Source organism: Homalodisca vitripennis, chromosome 3 (genome assembly GCF_021130785.1).
Source record: "Homalodisca vitripennis isolate AUS2020 chromosome 3, UT_GWSS_2.1, whole genome shotgun sequence".
Classification (NCBI taxonomy): Eukaryota; Metazoa; Arthropoda; class Insecta; order Hemiptera; family Cicadellidae; genus Homalodisca; species Homalodisca vitripennis.
This window is the reverse complement of record NC_060209.1, coordinates 45920473-45943725: the sequence shown is the minus strand read 5'-3', so window position 1 is coordinate 45943725 and position 23253 is coordinate 45920473. Positions and strand designations below refer to the sequence as shown.

The following is a 23253-nucleotide window of genomic DNA, read 5'->3' as shown; positions in this document are numbered from 1 at the left end:
AAGACCCTACATTCCATTAGTCTATCGTTACGTTAGCTTGTGGACCAGACTCTCCTTGGCTCACTTACCTTCAACTCTTCTAAGAATGTCCCACATGTCCGCTTATATACCAGACTTCATTTAGAAGGATACCAGGAACGTTTAGAAACTATGAACTAAGTATAGATACCCTGAAACAATCTATTCCAAATACAATACATAATTTTATAATGTTAACTTGTAAAATATTCAAGTCTAATGTTCTACCAATTCTAATATAAAATTGTCGTTTGTAATTTTATTTTTCCGTTTAGAAATCTAAGATCGCTAGAGGATAACAATAGCTTGAAATATGAATGATTTTATTTAATTTATTATGCGTAAAAATGCATAACAAAATAGTATTTTAGAATACTTTATAATCATATTTATGCTTACGTGTGTATTTATGTCTCGTAAGGGTTCCAGATTTTGGGTGCACAAAATTCGAAATAATATACAATATTGCGAGAATACTTTTGAACACGGTACTTACCTGAGTTCTTAGTAGATTGAGACTAAAGCTGGTACATAGGCAATATTTGCATAAAGCTACAAGATTTTTTTGGTAATTCTTAACCAAAAACAATTGTAAGATGGCATTCATTTGCATTCGTACAAAATTTTTATCCTGGATAATACATAACATACATTAAAATTATGTTACGAATTGCATACACTTTATTACATTTCTCATGCAATTTCAAGCCAAATTATTCTTATTTGTTTTAAAATTAATAACTCTTAAGGTTTTAAAATGCTGGCCATTTATAATTATGGAAGTATCCAACTAAACTTTTATGAATCAAATATATTTCCAAACATAATGTAAGATTAATTTTAATTGCATCTAGCCCAGGATTTTACAAAAACATTAATTAAGCTACAAAAGTATTAGTTTTGTAAGGTTTCAAGATCTTTTGGGAGTGTTATGATTATACGAGTATTAACATACCAACATCGACATTTTCTGTCCCATCAGTGTTGTTCGAATTAAAATAATAATACATCTTCAGTTTGATATATAGATATGACGGCCACATGTGAAATCTACCTTTTCCCGACGGAGCCGGAAGGTTTGTTAAGGTTCTCTGTAAGTTTAGTTTTACTCGTTATTTCAACTATAACTATATCATCAGAGAAGTCTAATTCTGAGATTGAAGGTGAGATGCTAATCCAAATACTCGTATATTTTTCTGTAACTCTTATGAAGATAGTAAAGTGACACTGTATTTCCTTTGATGTTATTAAAGTGAAAATGAGGTACTGCAATATATATTATCCCTTTATAAAGTTGAGGATTTCGTTATTAATTTAAACTTTATCTGCCGTAAGTAGCATCACATTTATCTTTCCACTTCCTAATATTGTTTAATGTTTACGTGGTTCTTGAGTGCATTCAAAAATATTTTTTAAATAGTAACCCTGTTGTGGGTCTATGCTACAGGTTAAATTAAAATCTTACAAGCACTTCAAATATACGTTTTCAATCTTTAATTCTAACAAATATGATTTTCTCACTTTGGCAGTAGTAAAATTTCTTAAAATATACAGCTAATATTAAATTAAGTAACTAAATAATTAAAATTTGCTAAATAGTTTGCAAAATACTCAATACTCTATAACTATTCAATCTTGCACTATATAAAATAGGAGGTCTTTACTTTATCAACAGACACACACATGTAAACTAAAAATAAGTTATATAGTTTTATTTATGTGCAGATATACATGATAAAATCTTTGAATTTTATTTTTTAAGCGAAATTATATATAAAATAATTATTATTGTTTCCTTTCAACAACAAAATATAGTACAACTAACATGTTCTATATATCATAATCATGTTTCTCATATTCTAGATCTGTTACTAGTAGTTCTATGTATATTTTTCCTAATAAGCGCTTTCTAAAAATATGCAACGGTGTAAGTGGTTTTCCTTATATGGTACGTAGCTTTTGTACTACTTATTATTATACAATATATTTTTTCATAATGTATAACCAGGTAAACTTAACAGAATAATAGTTGTATAACATCGTATACCTAGTAAAATATGAAAAGCACCCCACTAAATTAAACATATTTATTTATTTACAATTAACCTTAATGTATATGAATTTAAGAACCTTAATTCCAGACTTTAAACCAATTGCAGTTAAATCATGCCGTTCTGAGGAAGATCTGAAGGGTATCAAAAAATAAACTGAGAGGCTCCTCTCTACAGGAGTTTTTGGACAATGCTCTTTAACATGCCCAACCAAGGTGATTGTTATTGAGGGGAAGGAATAATGAAGCGACCGTGTATTGACTACTCAATAATTATAAACCGTTTTACTATGCTAGATGCGTGGAGTGTATTGCCAAGATAAGTTATTGTAAATTGTATTTCTAGGTTAAGTACATTCAGTTCAATAGATCTCCAGAGAGCCTTCCAAATTGAAGAACATAACCATGGCCATTCGGCTTATGAGGCAAGTGATCAGCTCTAGCAATTTTGAAGGATTCTCTTTGAAGTTACACATTTTTTATGGTTTTCAAAGGATTTTGGACTCTGTAATCAGAAAAGAAAATTTTAAATGCAATGTAGAATATCTTGATTATGTGACGATTGGAGGAAAAAAACAAGCATATCACAATTTAAACTTTCAAAAAATTCTTGAAGTCCCAAAGAATGAAAATCAATTTGACTTGGAATATAGACAAATGCTCCTTTGCTCAGAAATTGATTCTTCTCTTGGGCAATGTCATTTCAAGAACTCAAGCTCGGCCTGATTCAGATCGCCGTCAACATTCACTCAGGTTGAAAGTGCCTCAGGATATCCACTCTCTACATCGTTACCAAGGTATATTCTTTCACTATTCAAGCTTTATTCAAATTTGAGAAGATAAGACCTCTCTATCATCCAATAAAACTACAGTTGTAGCTATCAATGCATTCCAACAGTTGAAAGAAGATATAGCAGTTGGAACTGAAGAACCTATCCAGGCTAGAGCACAATTTATAGTGGAAAAGAGATGCCTCTGAATGTGCAATAGGCTATACACTGTCACAAGTTTGGTGCCCTGTTTTCTTTTTACTCAAACACACAACAAGATGTATGGTTACATTTAAGGTAGACCTAACTTTCAATAAATGCAATCCCAGACCCAATGTTCAAGTTGAAAGTATAGTGGTATAATTTGGAAAACCATCATATTTGTCAGCTCATAGTTTATTTGTCTAATATAACATATATTTAGGATCTTTAGAACTAGTTTAATTTTTCATGTCACTCACGAAAAAAATAGTTTTGCAAACATGTACAAACGTTATTTTAAGGATGTATAAACATATTTAACAGTGGTTATTTTGCAATATATTTAATTTAAAATCTTCAGTTTACTAATATTTTCAAAAATAATTAAAATATGTACACCTATTAGTATTGTAAATGTAAAATAATCATCTTTTGGATGATCTCCTACGCACATAAACATAGCAGTGTGTAGATTATGAGTAATATTAAAATGATATATTTATGTAACTCCTTAAAATATTCAAATATAAAGAACTACGACATTAAGTCATTTATATCAACTTTTATGTTCATTAGAACTTGTTACATGCAAGATCTCAGTCTCTATATTTATTATAGTAACTTTGTAACACGTATAAAGTTATAGTCTGAAAGAATATAGCTTAAATAGTTTTTTAATGTCAATTTAACTATACTACACGAATTAATATTCATAATAATTTTGACAAGTTTACTTTCTTTTTACCCAAATGCAACAAATGTGCATTGATTCTCATATTAATAAATTGTTAAAATCCATGTTTGTTTTTCTATATAATCAACATTTTTTATTTAGGTGTAAAAGTAATAAAAGGATAATAAGTGCACGCGCATTTATTTAATACGTTTTTAATTTTCAAAGTGAAATACTATTGAATAATTGGTTTAATAGGTGAGCGACGTTTAGTGCTGAATAATGAGGTTTTTCTCTTAATCTCGCTTTCATTAAGGTATTTTTTTTTTTAATATTTCTAGCAAATCTAAAACTATTCAAGACGAAAAGAGTAACGACAATCGAGATAACAGTATTGAATTATTAACCTAATTTGTACGTAAATCTAATCAACAATTTGTTGCCGGTTCCACATTGTTTAGTTTATTTTGAGCTCTTACTTAAAGATTTATAAATCCTCCAAATCGTAGCTTAAAGTGTTTGTAATTACACATAATCAATAGCCGTTACTTGATGTAACTTGGGGCAAAAATATGCAACAGCAATTTAATAGTTTTAAGATAACTGCTATAATTTTCTTCAGGTTCTTGAAAATCACCAACAAAATTGAGATACTCTTTAAAAAAAAATAATTAGAGAGCAAGAACCGAAATGGTAAATTCCGATTATAAATATGTAAAGAAAATAAAAATATACATTTTGGTACATTAAAACAAATTAAATATTATTTCTATTAATTTAAACCATACAATACATACCCCTTTTCTAGTTCGTAAATCAAGCAGAGTTCAGTTTCGTTTCTAGTTCCTACCTTTTTACAATGTCTGTAAATACTGACAATGCAAATTAAGAAGGCTTGTATACATTGTATTTATGAAATCCAGTGAATGAGGTTTAATTCCTCGACATTAACAATGAGTATATTGAAATTATATTCTCAAATGGACTGCCTTTCTTAAACTTACTCTTCCGTGTTTAAAAAAAGTTCTTTAGACACATCTTAGATATCAGATCATTTTACTTTAGAATCCATTAGCATTATATTCTTTTGAATCTAATCATCTATTCACTTTTGAGAGATATTATTTCTTTTTCAATGTTATTTCTAAAAAAAAACTTATATTTATATTTACTTTGAGCAATCAAATGAAATACTCTTCAATTTTTTTATCTGCTAGACAACTTTAAGGAATCACTGGCTGCACTGGTAGTGCTGTAAGGAACGCGTTATGGTTAATAGTTTTATTATCCTCCTGCAGATGACGTATTTACAGTAAAAAAACAAATCATTCTACAGAAAGGAACTTTTACTTTCTGTTACGTCATAAATATAGAACAGGGACAACAAAAAATATGGCTCTTAATTTTCTACATGTCTTTACATTTCAGTATAACGCAATCGTTCATTTAGCATTTATAAGTGCATAAAATTCTTCAAATAAATCCACGAATCAACACAACTGTTGAATTTATCAACTGCACCTAGGACTAACTGCTGTGCCATTATAAAAATATGTGCATTCACCAATTGAATATTTGTTAAAGAGGTATATAACTATTTACTCGTATATTGAGTGAGGTCTAGTATAAACCTTTTTGGTTGTATTTGAGGAGAATCTTACACAACTGATAACCTTGAGAGTTAAATTAATACTTTTTCTCATATTTTTCTGAAACGGAGACCAACATAGACCACTTAAAACTCAACGCCACCAAACAACAGTTTCACTGCACCAACAGTCAACTATTTAGAATATAATTGTAGAAGCGGTCTAGCCTAATCACAGCCTTGTGTCTGCCTCCTACTTGACGCCGCCGGGCTATCTGCTGGCGGAGCTGTCCCCTAACTTCTGGGTGACGATGGCCAGCGGCCCTACGGTCCCCGGAGTGAACTTGCCACCCGACTTGTCGTCACCGTAGCCCCGCTGCATCATCGCCGTCTCGTACAGCTGTTTCTGCATCACCGCCAGTGACACCTTGTTGGATGTCAGGAAGTCTTTCATGGAGATCATTTCACCCGAGAGTCGGCGACCCTTGGAGTCTACCCCCGCCTCTGAATCGTAACCAGCCGAGTCAGTTTCGGCCACGACGTCACACATCGGCGTACGCTTCGTCCTACAACATATAACATGGCTGTCAAGAATTACTTCTATGTCTGATTTTATGATACACTCTAAACCTGTAAGGCGACTTTCCGTACTGTTAAAACAGTCGTAAGTGCTTTCTTCCCGTTATATATCAATTAAACTACTTTAATCAAAAATGTACTGAAAATATTTGTGTGTTAAAACATTGTAATGTTTTATTGCGTGGTGGTTTCCAGGTCATTTTTAAATATAGACTAAATAACAACTTACTTTATTGTTAAATTGTTTAAGTTACAATGCAGTCTCATTTTTAAGACTAAATAATTTAATAAATATGGGAATTATAATATTATTTATAACTTCAGACAAAATTTCACTTATTCTAATTACATAATACTATCCTTTGCAATATTAATGAACACCACTGCTAAGCTATTAAAAAATTATCTCCAAAATAATATATCACAAAATATTAAAACAGTGCTTTTAGGATTGTCTTTTATTCTGTATTGGTAACATATCATTGCTGAGCATATACTTTCCCGTATAAGTCCATGTAGTTAGTAATTAGTTCAGCTTGATAAAATATAATTACAACCTCACCAAATTATTATTTTCTAAATGTTTTAAAATAACAAAATAATAAAAAAAATATGAACAGTTTTTAATTACCAAACCTTCCGTTTGAGGATGATTAAAATAAATAAGTGTAAAAACAGTTTGGGGAAAATATTTCTTCTCTTTCTAATGAAACTCTAAACAAAAAACATGGATACCGATTTTGAGCTTTCAGGATTCTCAATTCATTAGCTTTATGTCGTATTAAAACAATGAGAAGTTCAATAACACTCGTCCATTCATTACGAAACATCGCTTTCATTAATTTCTTCCATTAGTTCATTAATCATTAGTTTCTTCCAGCAATATGGAAATTTAAATATACTAAGTAATTGTAGTTGTGCACTAACTTACAAGGTCATGTAAATTACACAGAATGGTATAATATCCTAAGTTTATAGCTACTCCAAGATATCCACAGAGTTATATTACTGGAGCAACTACAACTTGATGAAACATCCAAGATAAGGTTGGATGCCTCACATAAATTACATCAAGCTCACAATCTTCTCTTACACCAAGGGATTGTGTAAACCACAGTTCCATTAGTCACCAAAGCCAAGAAACTCACTACTGGGATACAGGTAATTGTGATGCGACACTGTATAAACAATATTATTTGAAATTTTAATTAAAAACGAAAGCAATAACCTCTTTGTTATAAAGTCACTCAGTTTGTTATTACACTTGCGTATTTATCTCGATAGTTTCCATAATAATTTACATTTAGACGGTTTCAGTTTGAATAGTTTATTAGAAATATTTTAAACAATTAGCTAAGCGTTAATTATAATCGTGACACTGGAAATTTTACTTTTGGCTAAGCGTTAGTGAAGCTTACTACTCGTATAGCTGCAAATTTTAATTTCTAACAGTCTGCCCGCACGATATCTATAAAACGACTAATCTATAGATTTAAAAATTTGCACGACGATGCATGTCACTCCGTGAAATTTGGCCGAGCTTTTTACATTGGTCTTATCTGTAACCATGACGACAAAGGAAAAAGAAGTACAGTAAATAAATTTGTAGATACGTTGGGCTCAACCATATGAGATTTTAACGTGTGGCATATTAGCACATGTAAATTATTCGTGCAGTAAAAAGAAATACAGAAATAGAAATAGAGTGACAGGGCGTGGCCCAGCATCGGTCCAGCTAATGCAGCGATTGTAGGTTATGCTATAATTGACAAAACTATAACATTAAGTTAACAGAACTATTTCACGATGAGTAAAAGTTCAATGGCTTTACTATTAGATCGAAATAATCATCGAGAGTAGCTATGATTAAAAAAAATTAAAACATAAATATTAAATCTTACACATATCATAACAACGTGTCTGAAATGACAGGTTGGACCAGCCAGCTGTCAAAGGGAACAATTTTCTCCTGTACATATCAAACAAATTGAGGCGGGCTTTTTAAAAGCTAAAGTTACAACAATTTTATTGATGTTTCAAATTTTAAATTTAAGATTTATGAACAATAATTTAATCACAGTTTATTCTTATAATGAATTATGCAATATTATTACTTTTTTACAAGAAATTACAATTAAATTTTCAAAAATATTCTTATGACGTTGTCACGTTCAACTATCGTCAGTAAACCGACTTTACAGACAACCGGTTTTTTTGCCGGCCTGGAGGATGAAAAATTTCTTTTCTTCATGATTTGCGTCTATCTATGTCATCTCAGGAAATCTCGAGTAAAATGAGCTATAGGCTTGAAATTACGCACGCGATCTTAGCGAAGCCTGTTACGCGATACATGGTGTCAATAAGAATATTAAGAAAAGGGTAAAAACAGGAACAGTAGTCCCAACTTTTTTTTAAAGTGCATTAAAATTAGTTTTACAATTAAGGGTTTATCTAGTTTTATTATTAAAATTTATCAACAACTCTTAATAAAGTAAATTAAATGGTATTGTTAACTTACCACAATTATTATAAAACAAAAGGCACATTAAAAACACAATACATTTGTTGTACTATTAATAAAGGAATCCAGAAAAGAAAGTTATGCCTCTATTATTAATCGTAGATGTACTCTATTATTTGGCAGTAATATTATATTACTATTTGGGCAAAGTATGCTTAGGATTAGATAGCAAATTTTACTCTTTCAAAAAGACAAACTGTAATGAATAGCGTTCTTGAACTGACAAGAGTCATCAATATGGAAGTCCCGGACAATAACATGAAGAGATTTATCTCTCAGTTCCTTCTCTGTAACTCAGGAAAACTAACAGTTAAATCCTCATTGCATTTTAAAATCCAAAAATATTTTAAATTTTTTCCTGAATTTTTATCTTGTGAAATTCTTTTTTACTTATTATTTTGAGATATTAGTTCAAAACTATACTAAAAATAAACTATTCGCTTTCAGTGATGACGATTTAAAAAAAATCTACAATACTTTTCTGTTGAATTTTATCAGTGTGTGATTCATTTGGTCTTCTACAATGTCTTTACTAACTCAATAAACTTGGACACAGATTTTTTATTTTTTTTTAAGTGATCGGATAAAAATATGAATCTGAAATTTTTCGATTACGTGGCAACCGGAATAGACAAGAGACTGCAAACGTTCAATGCATTTTTCGACAAAAGAAATTGAAGATCTTCGCCTTTTCCCAGCCATTTTCACGGAAACCGTTCACACTCTTATTTTATTTGAGATTACAAATTTTCTTCATGTTTACTTTACCGTCAGCCATGTCTTCGGAATGTTTCCCGAGATTCGCTAAAGCCTTCATATTCACCAAGCAATAAGTAATTCCGATATATAATTTAGTGGTACAAATAATTCCTAAAATAAAAGTAAGAGAAGTAAATTTACACTTATTTTAATCATAATGTTCTTAAATTATTGATAACCAGCAACTTTTCCTTTTAATGCACAACACCAATTTACAGAAGATAAACTCAAATTTACAAAATATTAAACTCCAAATTACAAAGGATTAAACTCAAATTTAAAAATGCTAAAGAAAAGTATCAACATCAATATTTAATTTAGTTTGATAAATTAGAAGAGTATTTAATAATGAAATATTTAATAATCGTAAATTAAACAAGTATTCTATATATGATGTTGTTGATATAGCTCTAAACAACTTATATTAACCTGTATAACATTGGCTATTCTTTACACCTAATGTGAAAGATTCTTAAGAATAGATACTTCGTGAGATCTAATACAACTGTTAAAATTGTGAGTTCCTAAAAATAAAAGTATAAATTGATTTTATTTTTGTTTACTGATTGAATGAATAAAGGGCCATGAAAGTATTTATACGTCAACAGTTTGCTATCACCAACCTACCTGTGCTATATTATACTTTGTAAATCATAAATAATTCCGTAACAAGTAATTAAACTCACACTAGTTTTAAATAAAATTATATAAAATTTAGAATACAAGTCTTAATGTAAAACAAACCTTGGAATATTAAAATTATTGAACCTTGATCTAAGTTATGACAACGAATAACGAAAAAAACGTCGATTACACACAAGTGTAGTTAACTTGGTAAACGTTTTTATATTATGATAGTTTAGAGCCAACACATTCACAATTTAAATGCTGTAGTTGGAGGTTTTGTAACTGTTGTACAACATTTATATCTAGAAGTATTACCTGGTAGATTTGCGGAGACTTCTGGGATAGGTAATACTGGAACGCCTCCTCTGCTGGAGCCGTAGCGAGTGACGCCTCAGCATCCTGCCAGCCTTGCCCTGGCGGTCGCAGCACTGACAGTCCAAGTGTAGAATCACCCAGTTGAGAGCCTGCTTCACCACGATACTGGTCACGTTGAACAGCGAGTATATACAGCAACAGCCCAGCACCAGGAGCAGGAAGTTAGCCACCCTGTACAACTCTGGGTACGGATACTCGGGGCCTTGTGTCGTTACATAGTCTCCGAACCCTGTACAGAGAAGCTGTTTAACACAGCAGTCAACAAATAAATAATTAACATTTAGTTTTAGGTTTTGTAGCATCCTGGATTTTTCTAAGTTTACATAGCTGAGCGTTAGCGATAGATGTCTTTCTATCTATCTGGCCGCACGTAATCTTGGAAATTGACTAACCTATAAACTTTAAATTGTGCAAGACTCTTCATTTTTATAAGAGGCACACCGAGTTCTATGATTATGTATGTCACTCAATGGAATACGGCGACTTGTGTTGGAGAATATTTTTACATAACCTAACCTAACCTAACCTACTAATAAGAATTAGTAACCACTATGGCAACAATGAAATAGCAGGACAATTCAATTTGGAAATAAAATTAGTAGACTCATAAGATATTTTAACATCTGGGACATTAATACACGAGGCCTAACTATCCAATACATTGAGTATCATTGGATGTTTACTTGGAGTGTAGACTTTTATTATTAAGGCACTGATATGAAACCTAATTTAAGGAACAAAAATGTGAATGAATCATGTTGCAAGATATCTCGAGAAAGATTGCGTCTGTCGAATTTAAATTTTGTATGAATCTTCATTTCTATATAGACAAGAACGAGGTCTACTGATGGATTTTACTGCACATAATATCTACTGATAATTTAACGCTTTTGAAACGCTACCATTTTGAACCAACGCAAAAATTAGCGCGGATGACTACTAGATGTGGTTTACTGTCTGGATTTGCTACTGTCGTGAAATTTATTTGTTTGGTTCCACAAAAGTAAATTAAAGATAAGTAATAGAAAATAACCTTTTTTCTTTTACAGATCAAGCCCTGAAACATTCCTAATAATAAAGTTTCATATGATATAGTTTTTTTTATAATAAGTAATACATTTTAAAACTGTAATAATCTTATTTTGGACAATTATATTACATTTGATGACTTGCAAATATGGATAATTATACTAATATTCTCCAGGAATATAAATAAGATACTCAGAACTGAATATTTCAATATTTGAACATGAACTAAATGATACCTGGATATAGATTCAACCATATACTTAATTAATGTTTAAAATAACAATTACCAATAGTAGCGAACGAGACGAAGCAGAAGTAGAGGGACTCGAAGAAGGTCCAGTTCTCCAGGGGGCAGTAGAGTGCCGAGGCACATCCAGCGACAACGACTGAAGCCACCACAAGACATAGCATCACCCAGTAGACACTGGGCTTCCAGTCGTCCAGGCTGTCGTCTTCATCTACCTCCTGACCTTCCTGCAACAAGTAAAGCTGGTAGTTTCTTTTCAGATAAATAAGGACATAATGTGAAACACTACACTACAGCAAGATCCTTGGGTCATATGCTGCAAGATCAAGCTAGATTTCAGCCAGAGACCTAGTATTTTAAAACCTACGAGCACAGTATCACCTGGCTCCTAATATCATCTAGTCTTAAAATGTGCAACTTAAGGACAGCCCAATCTTTAGAAGTCTACGTATAAATAATGGTTCCAAGATACAGTATGGAACCATTTTATAATCTAGTTGTAGAGATATTCTCATTGTCAGGTGCACAATTCAGTCTACTAGAATGTTTTAGAGGCGATATCTAAGGGTGGTGGAGCAACCGAGCTTTCTACACATAACGTATCTATGGTGGGAAGGGTTGCTTTAATGTGATGTTGAGTTTAACTCAAGTGCACCTTTCTCTTAGTCTAGCGTCTGGAATGTGACGCTGTTACAGATTCCAAAAACATTCGGTGACAAAGAAGCTCAAAATGGACTCTTTATATAATTTTTAAACCAGAGACCCTAAGCAACAAAATATAGAATCTAGAGGTATTCTCATTTTCTAATCAAAAGAACAATAATGTTTATTTTGCTATTTCATCGTATTTATTCACTATTTTTGTAGTGTATGTGTCTCTGATATCGAAACGATGTCAAGAGTTCAGACGAACGTGACTACAGATTTCAGGAGTCTGTGACAGCTGCACTACGAGGAAGGTGAACTGGAGATAATTTTTACACTCACAGGCTGACTGAGTTTCAACATTATATAGGTCTGCTTCTATTACAAAAATGTACGACTTATTCAATCAGATATGAACAACAGATCTGAAAATAGACCTTCTCAGATATGATGAGGTGTATTATTTCAGATCGTATAATTGTGTTTAATTTCAGATCCTTATGAAAATAATCAAAATCTTATTAGATGGGGCCAAAAGCTCCAAAACGTTAAAACATAACGAAGGCAGCAATCAACTTATTATTAACATTGTCAGCTAGAACAGAGAGAGAGAGATCCTACCGAAACTTGTTAGTAAAAAAATAAAATAAAATATTGTGCACATCCAAGCTACTTTAACTTTTAATGAAAACACAACTTCCATTTAAAAAAGGTTTCAGTGGACTATAAACTGTATATTGCAAGTGAAACATTTTCTTTCATATTTTTTTATATGGACACTTTAATTGTATAGTTATAATGTCAGTAATAGCAGTAAGGCAGTAGTGTCAGAAGGTATTTAAATAAGTTTGCTTGCCAGACGAAATCTGGCAGATTATGCCTGTTTAAGAACCGCATATTACTTTAAACAATACTGCTACATGAATTTTGCAATTGATTGAGAGGAATATTTCTACTTAAATAGGCTATGGCCTTCTTTACTAGGACAGGAAGATATGTTTATCATAGTTCGTAAGGATTGAGACCTTGTACAATGTGGCATCGATAGAGCTATGACTCAAATATTGAATAAATTATAAAATAGAATATAATCTTACTTCTGGAATAAAACAAATTATTTACAAAATCTCTTAATTGCTAATAAGTGCAAATAATACGTCAGAGTTTATTCTTAGTCCGCTAATGTGACCGATTTATGACTATATTTCAAAAACGAATAGTTGATAATAACTTACATGAACATCAACATTAATCGTCCTTCCGATTACTTATATCAATTATTAGAGTTTTTATGAGGTAAATAAATAATTGTGTTTAAAATGAAAATAATATTTTAAAATATTCTACGTTATAGCTCAATTGAAACATTTATATACCTTATTTAGTTTCCGTAAGTAGATTGATCTCAGTATGTAAGCAAGAAGAGTGATGATTCTTTCTAAGAAGAGGTTAAAGAACAATATGCCACTGGAACAACCCAAGAACCCGTAAGCGATAACAGCGACCCTTCCTGCCGTAGTCTGCGGCGTAGTGTTGCCGTAACCTAGATAGGGAGAAGAGAGATAGGTGAGAGTTAACTAAACTATCCAGTACATTTAGTTCCATTTAATTAAGCCTGGATGCAGTCTCTTGATAAAACTATACTGCTTTCCGAAACACTGTATGTACTTAGTCCTTATGTTTCTGTTAGGAATCCTGCACACATAAAATTTTATTCCACATTTCCTTCGCCTCTACTTTAAAGTATGAAATTACATTCTGCGTATGATATAAACATTATATATTACTGAACAAATACGTCACTTTCAGATTCAGGCATTATAATACAATATTTTGTATATTTGACGTAAAAATAGCAATATGTAATTCGTATGATTAATGTGACAAACTTGCTTCTGTAAAACTGTGTTTCGTTACTTTATAAGTACCACACGGAAATAAAAAACATTCAGTGACTTTAGAGCCAGATTATGTTAGTTCTATTTGAAGTAATAGTTATTTTATTGATACTGTTCAGAAACTCTCTACGTTATCTTCGTTTGGACCACTGACACTTAGACGGTGATCGTGACACGAAGTACGTGGTCATCGTAAATATTTAAAAAATCACGAATATTTTTATGTATAAACCTGAAATCTGGAGGAATGTAATGGTTGGAAATATCATATACATAAGGTCCTCAAAATATGGTATATTATACTGTTATACATTTACGGTTTTATAAATATGACATAAAGTTTTTTTTTCAGAATTCTTTACTTCTTAAAGTTAGATTCCTAATACCACCATGTCCCGAATTAATTGAGGCTATATTAATTTTACTACTTTTTAGAATAAAATTAAATCATACTACAGCACTACAGGGTGGCCTTTGCGACTGTATTTATCAATAAAAATGTATTTATACAGAATATCGCTGAGTCCAAGTAAGTATAAAAGCGCAGAGGTTCCCCACCGTTTTGAAGTGTATAAACGACTTCCGTCCTCGTTTTCCTTTAATATGTCGCAGTGAGCCTGATTTATGTTACTTGTGATACCGGCTTCCATCTCTGTAAACACTTTGATGTGTTGAACCCTTGAGGTAGTTTAGAAAGCCAGTGTTTATCGTGCGTTGTTAATTTAAAATTAATATTTGAGGTTGAATTTGTTAACCTAGTAATATTATTCTGTGTTCTCATCTCGTTGTTAACAGACAAAATTACAGATTTCTATATGATAATATGCATACTAATATTAATTCATATTGATATGTTGCATTATGGAGACTTTAAATAATTAAGGCATGGTTTAAAAAAGTTTCTTTTCACACCGTTTATTATAAAGGTATCACAAACTATCTCGAAGCGAGCGTAATCCGATATATTCGTAACTTTATGCTCTGCTACATCTAAAAAAGTTCAAATACATTCACATCGTTGATATTATTGTTTAGAACTGCTATCTTAGAATGTATTAAATCTTCCCCCTTCTACAGAGATATTTTCAAACATACATAGAGGAAAACGTAAAACAAAGTGTTCATTCTCATTTTTATTTAATAAGGTTAAACTCAACAGGGTTACAGGAATAGCTTCCTTATTTATATGTACCATTACCTGATTTAGGTTCTTGGTTTTCAGAATTTCTATGTAGTATATTTAAAAGTCAAATTTACTGCCCCTCTCTCATACCTATGGTGGAAACGATGGTACTGACAAAGTGGAAGCTGCCTGCGAAGTCCCAACGCCTGCCTTGGCCCGCCCCCGAGGTGACTGCAGTATGTAGATTCAGGAGCCTCTCCAGGGCCGCGTGGTCCAGCGTGGTGTTGTCCAGGGCGGCGCGGAACTGTGAGAGCACGCGGTCGTAGTCCTCCACTAGGGTCAGCTCGGCGGCAGACTCCAGTTGCTGGAACAGCAGGGCCCCCAGCAGCATGTACAGCAACAGTACCGCCGCCAGCAGCACCACGCGGGCATTGTCCTCGCTCAGCTGCACGACGGTGAGCCACCCGGCCATAGCTAGGTGCTGGGCATCTCACTCACACTGCAACATCACACGGTGACTTTGGTTTAACTTTGTTGCCAGGAGTGTTCCTGCAAGCTACTCATCACGTTAACTTGCTTACATTAAAACATAAAACCAATATTTAATACTTTTATTATTTTGTGAGGCCTTTCGATATCTTCTTCAGACACATCACAAAAGTAAATAAAAAAAAGTAAATTTTATTTTAATAATAGTTAAACATATGTGATTTAATATTAATTTGTCCTGTGTGGCGTAGTGTGTAAATACAATTAAATTATTACTGGTATTATACTATATAAATTTTGAATGTTATTTTTGTAAGCTTCCTTTTAGTAATATTGAATTTTGTATTGGTCCATCTTCTTGATTCAATAAATCTTCTGTGTTTGTTTGATTAATGTAATATGACTCACATGCATTTAAATATCTTGGAGTGTTAACATGTTTTAATAGTTTTAGGTTTTTCTGTGATATAGAAAAACCTAATTACTGAATATTACTAAAAATTACAATATTACTAAAACGAATATTACAAAAATAACATTCAAAATTTGTATAGTATAATACCAGTAATAATTTAATTGTATTTACACACTACGCCACACAGGACAAATTAATATTAAATCATATATGTTTAACTATTATTAAAATAAAATTTACTTTTTGTATTTACTTTTGTGATGTGTCTGAAGAAGATATCCTTGATGTCGAAAGCCCTGACAAAATAATAAAAGTATTAAATATTGGTTTTATGTTTTAATGTAAGTAAGTTATCAGTACCAATATAAGCTCCATCTACAACATTACTCATCACGTATTTATCACGAGCACCATGTACACATTTACAACAGAAAAGCACATAAACTGAATAAATAGGCTGTTTCATATCTAAGCAGTGTATTTATTTTTCACGTAAACACCAATAATGCTTGGTCCAGGTTCAATAAAACGTGAAGTCTTAATATTTTCATACGTATTCTTCCAACTGACACAGTTCAACTTTGAAATCATTTATACTGTCCAGGGACCGTTAAATATTCTTTAAAAGTAAGAAGAGCTACAAGACAGTACAAAGCTACTGGACAGTAAAAGTCTACTTTAATACAAATCCAGTGACCCTCTATTTCCTCAGGGGGACAGCGCCGAAATGACTCAGAAGAAACTTTTAAATGTAAGCATACGTTAGTATGCCCATAAAATTCAATGCCGCAAAACTGAACTAAAACGGAAAAATTAGCTGGAAATTGCAGCCTTCAAAGATAACTTAATTTGGTATCAAACACTGTAAATAATAAACTGGCGATGCTTCAATCATTGCTATTTCACCACTAAATTATGCAAGTGGAATGTCATTCAGCAATCATAAATTGCTCTAGTTTTGCCTCTGAATAAATTACCAAATCAAACCACCATGAATTTGATTACATTTAAATAATAATTGCAAATTCAAGCCAACTTTGAACGGCTGCCATTTCCGGTTTTATTTGTTTTTGAGGCCGGTTTTGCTGCTACATCTTTATATGGTACAAAAATATAACACTAAGGTTCAAAGTACGGAATTTATCCTATTTTTAAGGGGGGAAAGAGGCACAATATAACCATTTACACATAAATTAAAAATTAATGAAATAGTTAACTCGCAAAAGTCACAGTTAACGATAGACACTGGTTATAGTAACAATCCCTGGGGTATGTACCTGTGAGTACAGCGTTGTTAGACTAATTACCAATCATGGCATTGCATACAGGAATAGCAATGGGGTTTCTTTATCGCCCATCTTTCCAATATACTTTCGAAATTTTTAAACAAATCTCATAATGAAGGATTTAGCTAATTTAAACTAGATCTGATGAAAACTTTCGTACACGTAAGAACATTTTTGGCATTAATACAGCTGCAGTTTGATTATGTTCATACGCAAATTTCTATGGTTAAGTCTGGCGATATCAATCGTGGCGTCAAATCAGAAAATATTGATTGTGTAAGAGATGTTGATTATACTTTACATACTTTATTTCAGAAGTATTTAAATATACATTTCATGAATTGGAATAAAAGAGTAATTTTTTATCCCTTACAAATTTATTCTATCAGAATTGTGTAAGTGAAAAGAATTGATTCAAAGAAGCGAAATTGTTTGTGACTGCAGCTGGCCATGACGTGAATCGTGTTGAGGTAAATGGAGCGTAACGGCTGCTACTTTCAGCTCACTTGTTTGTCTCAATGTGGTATCAAACAAGCGATTGATACGTGTCCTTTGTAGGGAATACCCTTTGAATATTCCATTATTCTCCACTAATATTATGGTGTATTGTTTTTTCAGTTAAAAGTTTTCTTTCAAACCATTACTTGAATTTTCAGTTTAGTTCCAGTTCACATTCCTTGTATTGTAAAATATAAAAGGAAAGTGAACTGGAGCTAAACTGAAAATTGAGTTGAATCAACCCTTACTACTATAGCTATGTTATTTGTAGAAAACCATTAATGTTATAGAAACTACCTTAACATCTTTTAGTATTTATTATGAATCTATTATGAACTCCTTCCTCCAACGAACTAATAAAGAATATAAACCGAATTTTCAACAGAAATCTCCTCAAATCCCACTTTTCTTGCATTTAGAGAGTACTTTTAAAACCATTGTAGTTTTAATATGTTCTGAATTCAAGAAAACCTTGCTTTACATTTTTAGTCGGCTTCTGCCAGTTACTTCAAATGTGATATTAAAAAAAAATAATACAAAGTTTACTAACACAGACTATGGAATAATATCAATATCACTACCAAATGTAGTCTTTAAAATCATCTTTTCAAACTACGTCATACTTAAGAATGCAAAGTATATGATGAATAGAAACCAAAATGCCTGTAACAGTGCATATAAAAAGATTACCCTAAATACAAATGCCTGTGCATTATGTGTACTAAAATACCCATGTAAGTAAAAGTAACTTATTGTGCTAAACTTTAGCGAATTCAATAACTCGTGGGCTGCAAAATTGTATTTTTTGTGTGTATCTATCTAATTATCTGTTTATCCGTATGATATCTAGAAAACAAACTGAGGTATAGACATGAAATTTTGCACGAATATTCATTTACTTATGAGGGACACTGAGATCAATTGTGAAGCATGATATTTAGCTGAGCATTTGCAGTGGTCTTATGGGCAACCTTGATGGAAACGAAAAAGTAGGTGAATAAATAAACTTGTACACAAACGTGTCCATCATACGAGATTTTAACATGTGGCAATTTTATTCATAAAGTAAAAACAGACTGGAGTCATTGTTAACAGTCGATGGCAATATTTAACCTCAGCGCACTCCTATATTGTGTGCTAGATTTCCAGAGTTTTTATTTGAACACTGCTATAAAACCTAACTTACTGAACTAAACTGTGAATGCATCACGTGAGAAGATATCTTAAGAAAGATTTCATATGTAAAATATGAACTTTGCATAAAAATTTATATCTACATAGACAAGATAAGTTCTATGACGGTACATGTCCAACCGTGGAATTATGATGAGCGTCACTTACGCCTTTCATTCAGTAGGCTAACATCATTTCTCTTTTGTCTAATAATGGGGTGGAAACATTTTTCCTACTAATTGTATTATATTTATTGTATATCTGTCGCAGGACATTTAGAGAAATAAATTAGCTATTTAAATTTGAATTTTTTTATGGAACCTTAGCGAAGCCTGTTACGCAACACATAGTGTGTCGTACTCTTACCTTCTTTTAGTACAAAGTGAGAAACGGACGCCTGATCATAGATTAGTGAGAGGCTTTAAAGTAGTGCTTAAAGCATCAATACTCGTATTACCGTCTTTGGCGGTTTCACTTCCCCTGGGTGTCTAATTGTTCAACCTCTTGTAACTCAATTATATGCTCATTTCAATGAATTTTGGGCACAACATCTCCATAGGTTACAGTTTGATGTGCCTATTGTGTACAGTAACATGATACTTGCTCTAACTAATATTGACTCTCATGAATATGCTTTAGTTTATCATGTACAACTTTGACTTTGGTGGATTCATCTCCCAATATTGCAATAGATTTACTACTTTTTAATTTTTGTGTTTGTGTAACGTTAAATTCCTAAAATTTGTTTACACCTTAAGAAATTAATAAATTGGAGTCCTAGAAACGCAGTGTTCTATTTTTTTTTAACTTATAACAATGGCAATTGTCCGATGGACTGTCATGCATGTGACTTCTGGGTACCATAACGCATCGGCATGACTAGTTCACCTCAGCGAAGTTTGTATTGTACGAGTAGCTATAGTTAAGAAGAAACAATATTGAAGATAATAACACCTAGTTACTGTTTTTGATACACTTATTTATATAAAATATGTGAAGTAACCATATTTCCTTCACTGTGTTTATAGTTTGAAGATTGTTTTCTTCAGTTATCTATACATAAACGTTGAGATGTCTTGCTTTTCTAACTCAAAATAAGGTGGAGTAAACCTAATTTGAGAATCATAATTAACTAAGTTATTTTTTTGTGTTGTATCTATGCTCACATCTCTTCCATTTCAGGAACAAGAACTTTGTCATCACATCCTATTCACTTTACTCCTTACTTAGATTCAATATCGGAACATGTGAGCATCTGGAGATTCCCGATACACTTGCTGCGTAGAGATCCCTAGTAAAGATATGCCCTTGTTTTTACAGCTAAGCACGAACAATACAACAAACCTTATTGAATAAAACCAGTTTCATGTCATAGCTAGAACAAGAAAATGAGTCGGATCATAACATCTGTGGATTAGGTTAGAGATTAAAGATTAGTTTGCTTTACAACTATTGAAATACTCCCTTAATTAAATGATTCTGTCCTATACGATTTGTGAAATAAGTATAAGTACCGTAATTACTTTTATGTCTCCAAATCCTATTACTCCGCCGCAAGTACTTGGCGCCTCCGCCGGGTGGAGGCGCTTTGTTATTACCACCAGCAGTGCAGGTGATTTTGGAATGATTCTTCCTGCATTCAAATGACCTTGTACCGGGTACTAATTATATTAATAATCTACACATTTATTAACACTTTTTTATAATTATTCAATTTCCAATATTTTTATTCTATTATATCATAACTATCAGTGCTTTTAAATAAGAGTTTTACTATAATTTTTGTTAATTAGGATTGTTGTATTTTAATTTATTGATTACGGTATAATTATCACTATCTATCTACAGCATTTCAATACTGAGTTTTAATTCAAAATTTGGAAATTGCTTTGCAATATGAGTACTCTTATAATCACTATTTTTGAATCAATAACTATAATAGTAATGTTTTTTATTGGGTAATTCTTTAATAGTATACAATTGCAATGGTGTGAGATAATGATAAAACTAAACTAATACAGTTTTTGGTAATTCATAGGGAAATAATGTAAATTAGAGACTCATAATGACTAAAAATTGTGTTGTGTTCTCGCTAAATCTTGTTGTAAACATTTGTATGCAATTTTCGTCGACGACATTTAGTTGCAGACAATTACTCAAGCCCTCTCAATGTTCTTCAAGTTTTGTAGGTCACATATGGTGGAGAGCAGTTTAAGTTAATTGAGAGAATGTGGAGGATGCAGCAGCAGTCTGCGTAGTTTCAAGGTATTTCTTTGAAGTTCTATTAGCGTTAACACCTGTTCTCTCGACTCCTTCGTAGAAGCACTCAACATAACTGAACTCACAGGGATGAATTTAAAAATCTTCCACTTTCATTAACCACTGAGGCGGTAAGTAGCAACCTTGTGGTTGTGATTAGTCCCCCTCTCGCTCATCATCACAACCACGTGGCTGCTAACCCCTTTCCGTTACGAGCCTATAGATCCACGTGGTTGTGATTAGTCTCCCCCTCGCTCATCATCAAACCACGTGGCTGCTAACCCCTTCCCGTTATGAGCGAAAACAGCCAAATGGCTGTGGCTACTCCCCCCAATTACGAGCGTAAAGAGCCACGTGGTTGTGATTAGTTCCCTCGTCCCCCCACTCATCAAAACCTCGTGGCTGCTACCGCCCTACCCCCAATACTAACGTTAACACCCACGTGGTCCTGATGGAAAGGAGGTAGTGGGTAAATGTCTAAAGGCCATGTCACACTGCCGTGGCGTCGCGTCCGTCCATCTGCGGATGGAGTTTAAAAATAATCGCTAATCGTGTTGTCAAATAGGACGTTACACTGACATAACCGACGTGGCGCAACGTTCATCGCGTCGGCCGCCGTCTGCTGGGATATGCGGCTGGAGCGATTCTTGGGAGACATCGGCGAAGCTACAATGGCTCGCGCATGCGCATAAAGCACCTTGTCAATTAAATCTAAAACTTCTTCAAACTGTTCCTTGTTTAGCCTAAAATAAGTACGAAATTTTTCATCATTGGCTTTTCATTTTGTCGGCTTGCATCATTCAAGGTCATGCATTAAATGATGGTACTCGCCAAACATTCTTCGTTTTTTTATTGATAGGATGTACCCAGTGATCTCTTTGTGCCACTGAATATAATAACACCAAATCGTCATCACTGCTGCTATTATCGCTGCTGGAATCACCCAGTCAAGGAAGTGCTGAACGTTAAGTAGAGTCTCCTGGTTCACTACAAATCTGTCGTTTATACGATTTTTTGGGGACGAAATAAATTCTGTTTTAAGCAATGGTACCAATCCTTCCATGAATTTCCATCACTGCTTCAGTGCGCTTGCATCCCTCGACTCCCATCAAATGAAACAACAATAAAAGATCTTGGTCTCACGACTATTACTGAAAACACTCAAAATGTCTACTTAAACTTACCGTCCACAAACAGTTCATAACAGGCATTCAGAAACTATTAAAGATTAGTTTTATGTGAAAGATAGCATAATTCAAAGTTTATCATTCTAATTTTATTGCTCGAGCTGAAATAGATTTACCAGCACATTAACCAAAGGATAGTGGTGCTTTGACTGGGGCATGTATGTAATACAGTTATGTATATATTATATTTTATAAATAATAGAAATGTAATAGTGAGTTTGTAAATAGATAAAAGATCTGAACTCAGTGCTGATGAACTCGCTGTACGAAATTCATTCTCGTCTGCCGGTTACTTAAATTCTATGTCTCTCAGCTACACTTTTCTTTCAACTGATGACCAAAATGTAAAAGAAAGAAAATGTTCTGCTTTTAGGTAGCGATTCTGCTGTTAATCTTCCAAGTTTTCTGCAGATTTCTATGCCGCATTACGAAACTTTTATACATTGCTTACATGCATAAACTTTACAGGGATCACCTTTGTAACTTCGACTAAAGCCATGTCCTTTCAAGAACCTGTTTATGATGAAGAACATATCAAACTAGTCTTAATACAGAACTTTTTTTAAATACACTTTAATTATTTCGTCCAGTCTAATACATAATATTGTATCTCAATAATATATTATTAAAAATTTGAATTCTAACTTATGTATCATCTAAATAACAATTGTCGGTATTTGAAATAGAAATCATTCATTTTCGTAAGTTCTTATAAACTCTGTGTTTCATAATTCATACTTTAAATATAAAAAAGTTAGAGTAAAAAGTCTATGTTAAAAATAAGTTTACAGGTTTGATTTCATACACCTTGCGTTTTAGTACCTTCCTCACCTCGCATTTGAT

At 32.6% G+C, this 23253-nt stretch overlaps 1 protein-coding gene across 1 annotated transcript in view; it reads right to left on the bottom strand.

The window, feature by feature from the left end:
• Window positions 1-1489: 1489 nt before the first annotated feature.
• Window positions 1490-23253, bottom strand: part of LOC124356858 (potassium channel subfamily K member 13-like) — an 87795-nt gene continuing 66031 nt past the window's right edge. The window contains exons 2-6 of the mRNA XM_046808123.1: window positions 15254-15602; window positions 13459-13625; window positions 11478-11664; window positions 10102-10390; window positions 1490-5866 (exon numbers count right to left, since the gene is read on the bottom strand). Coding sequence (XP_046664079.1) covers window positions 5572-5866; window positions 10102-10390; window positions 11478-11664; window positions 13459-13625; window positions 15254-15575 — 1260 coding nt within the window. The 5' untranslated portion in view covers window positions 15576-15602 and the 3' untranslated portion in view covers window positions 1490-5571. The remainder of the gene's footprint in view (window positions 5867-10101; window positions 10391-11477; window positions 11665-13458; window positions 13626-15253; window positions 15603-23253) is intronic.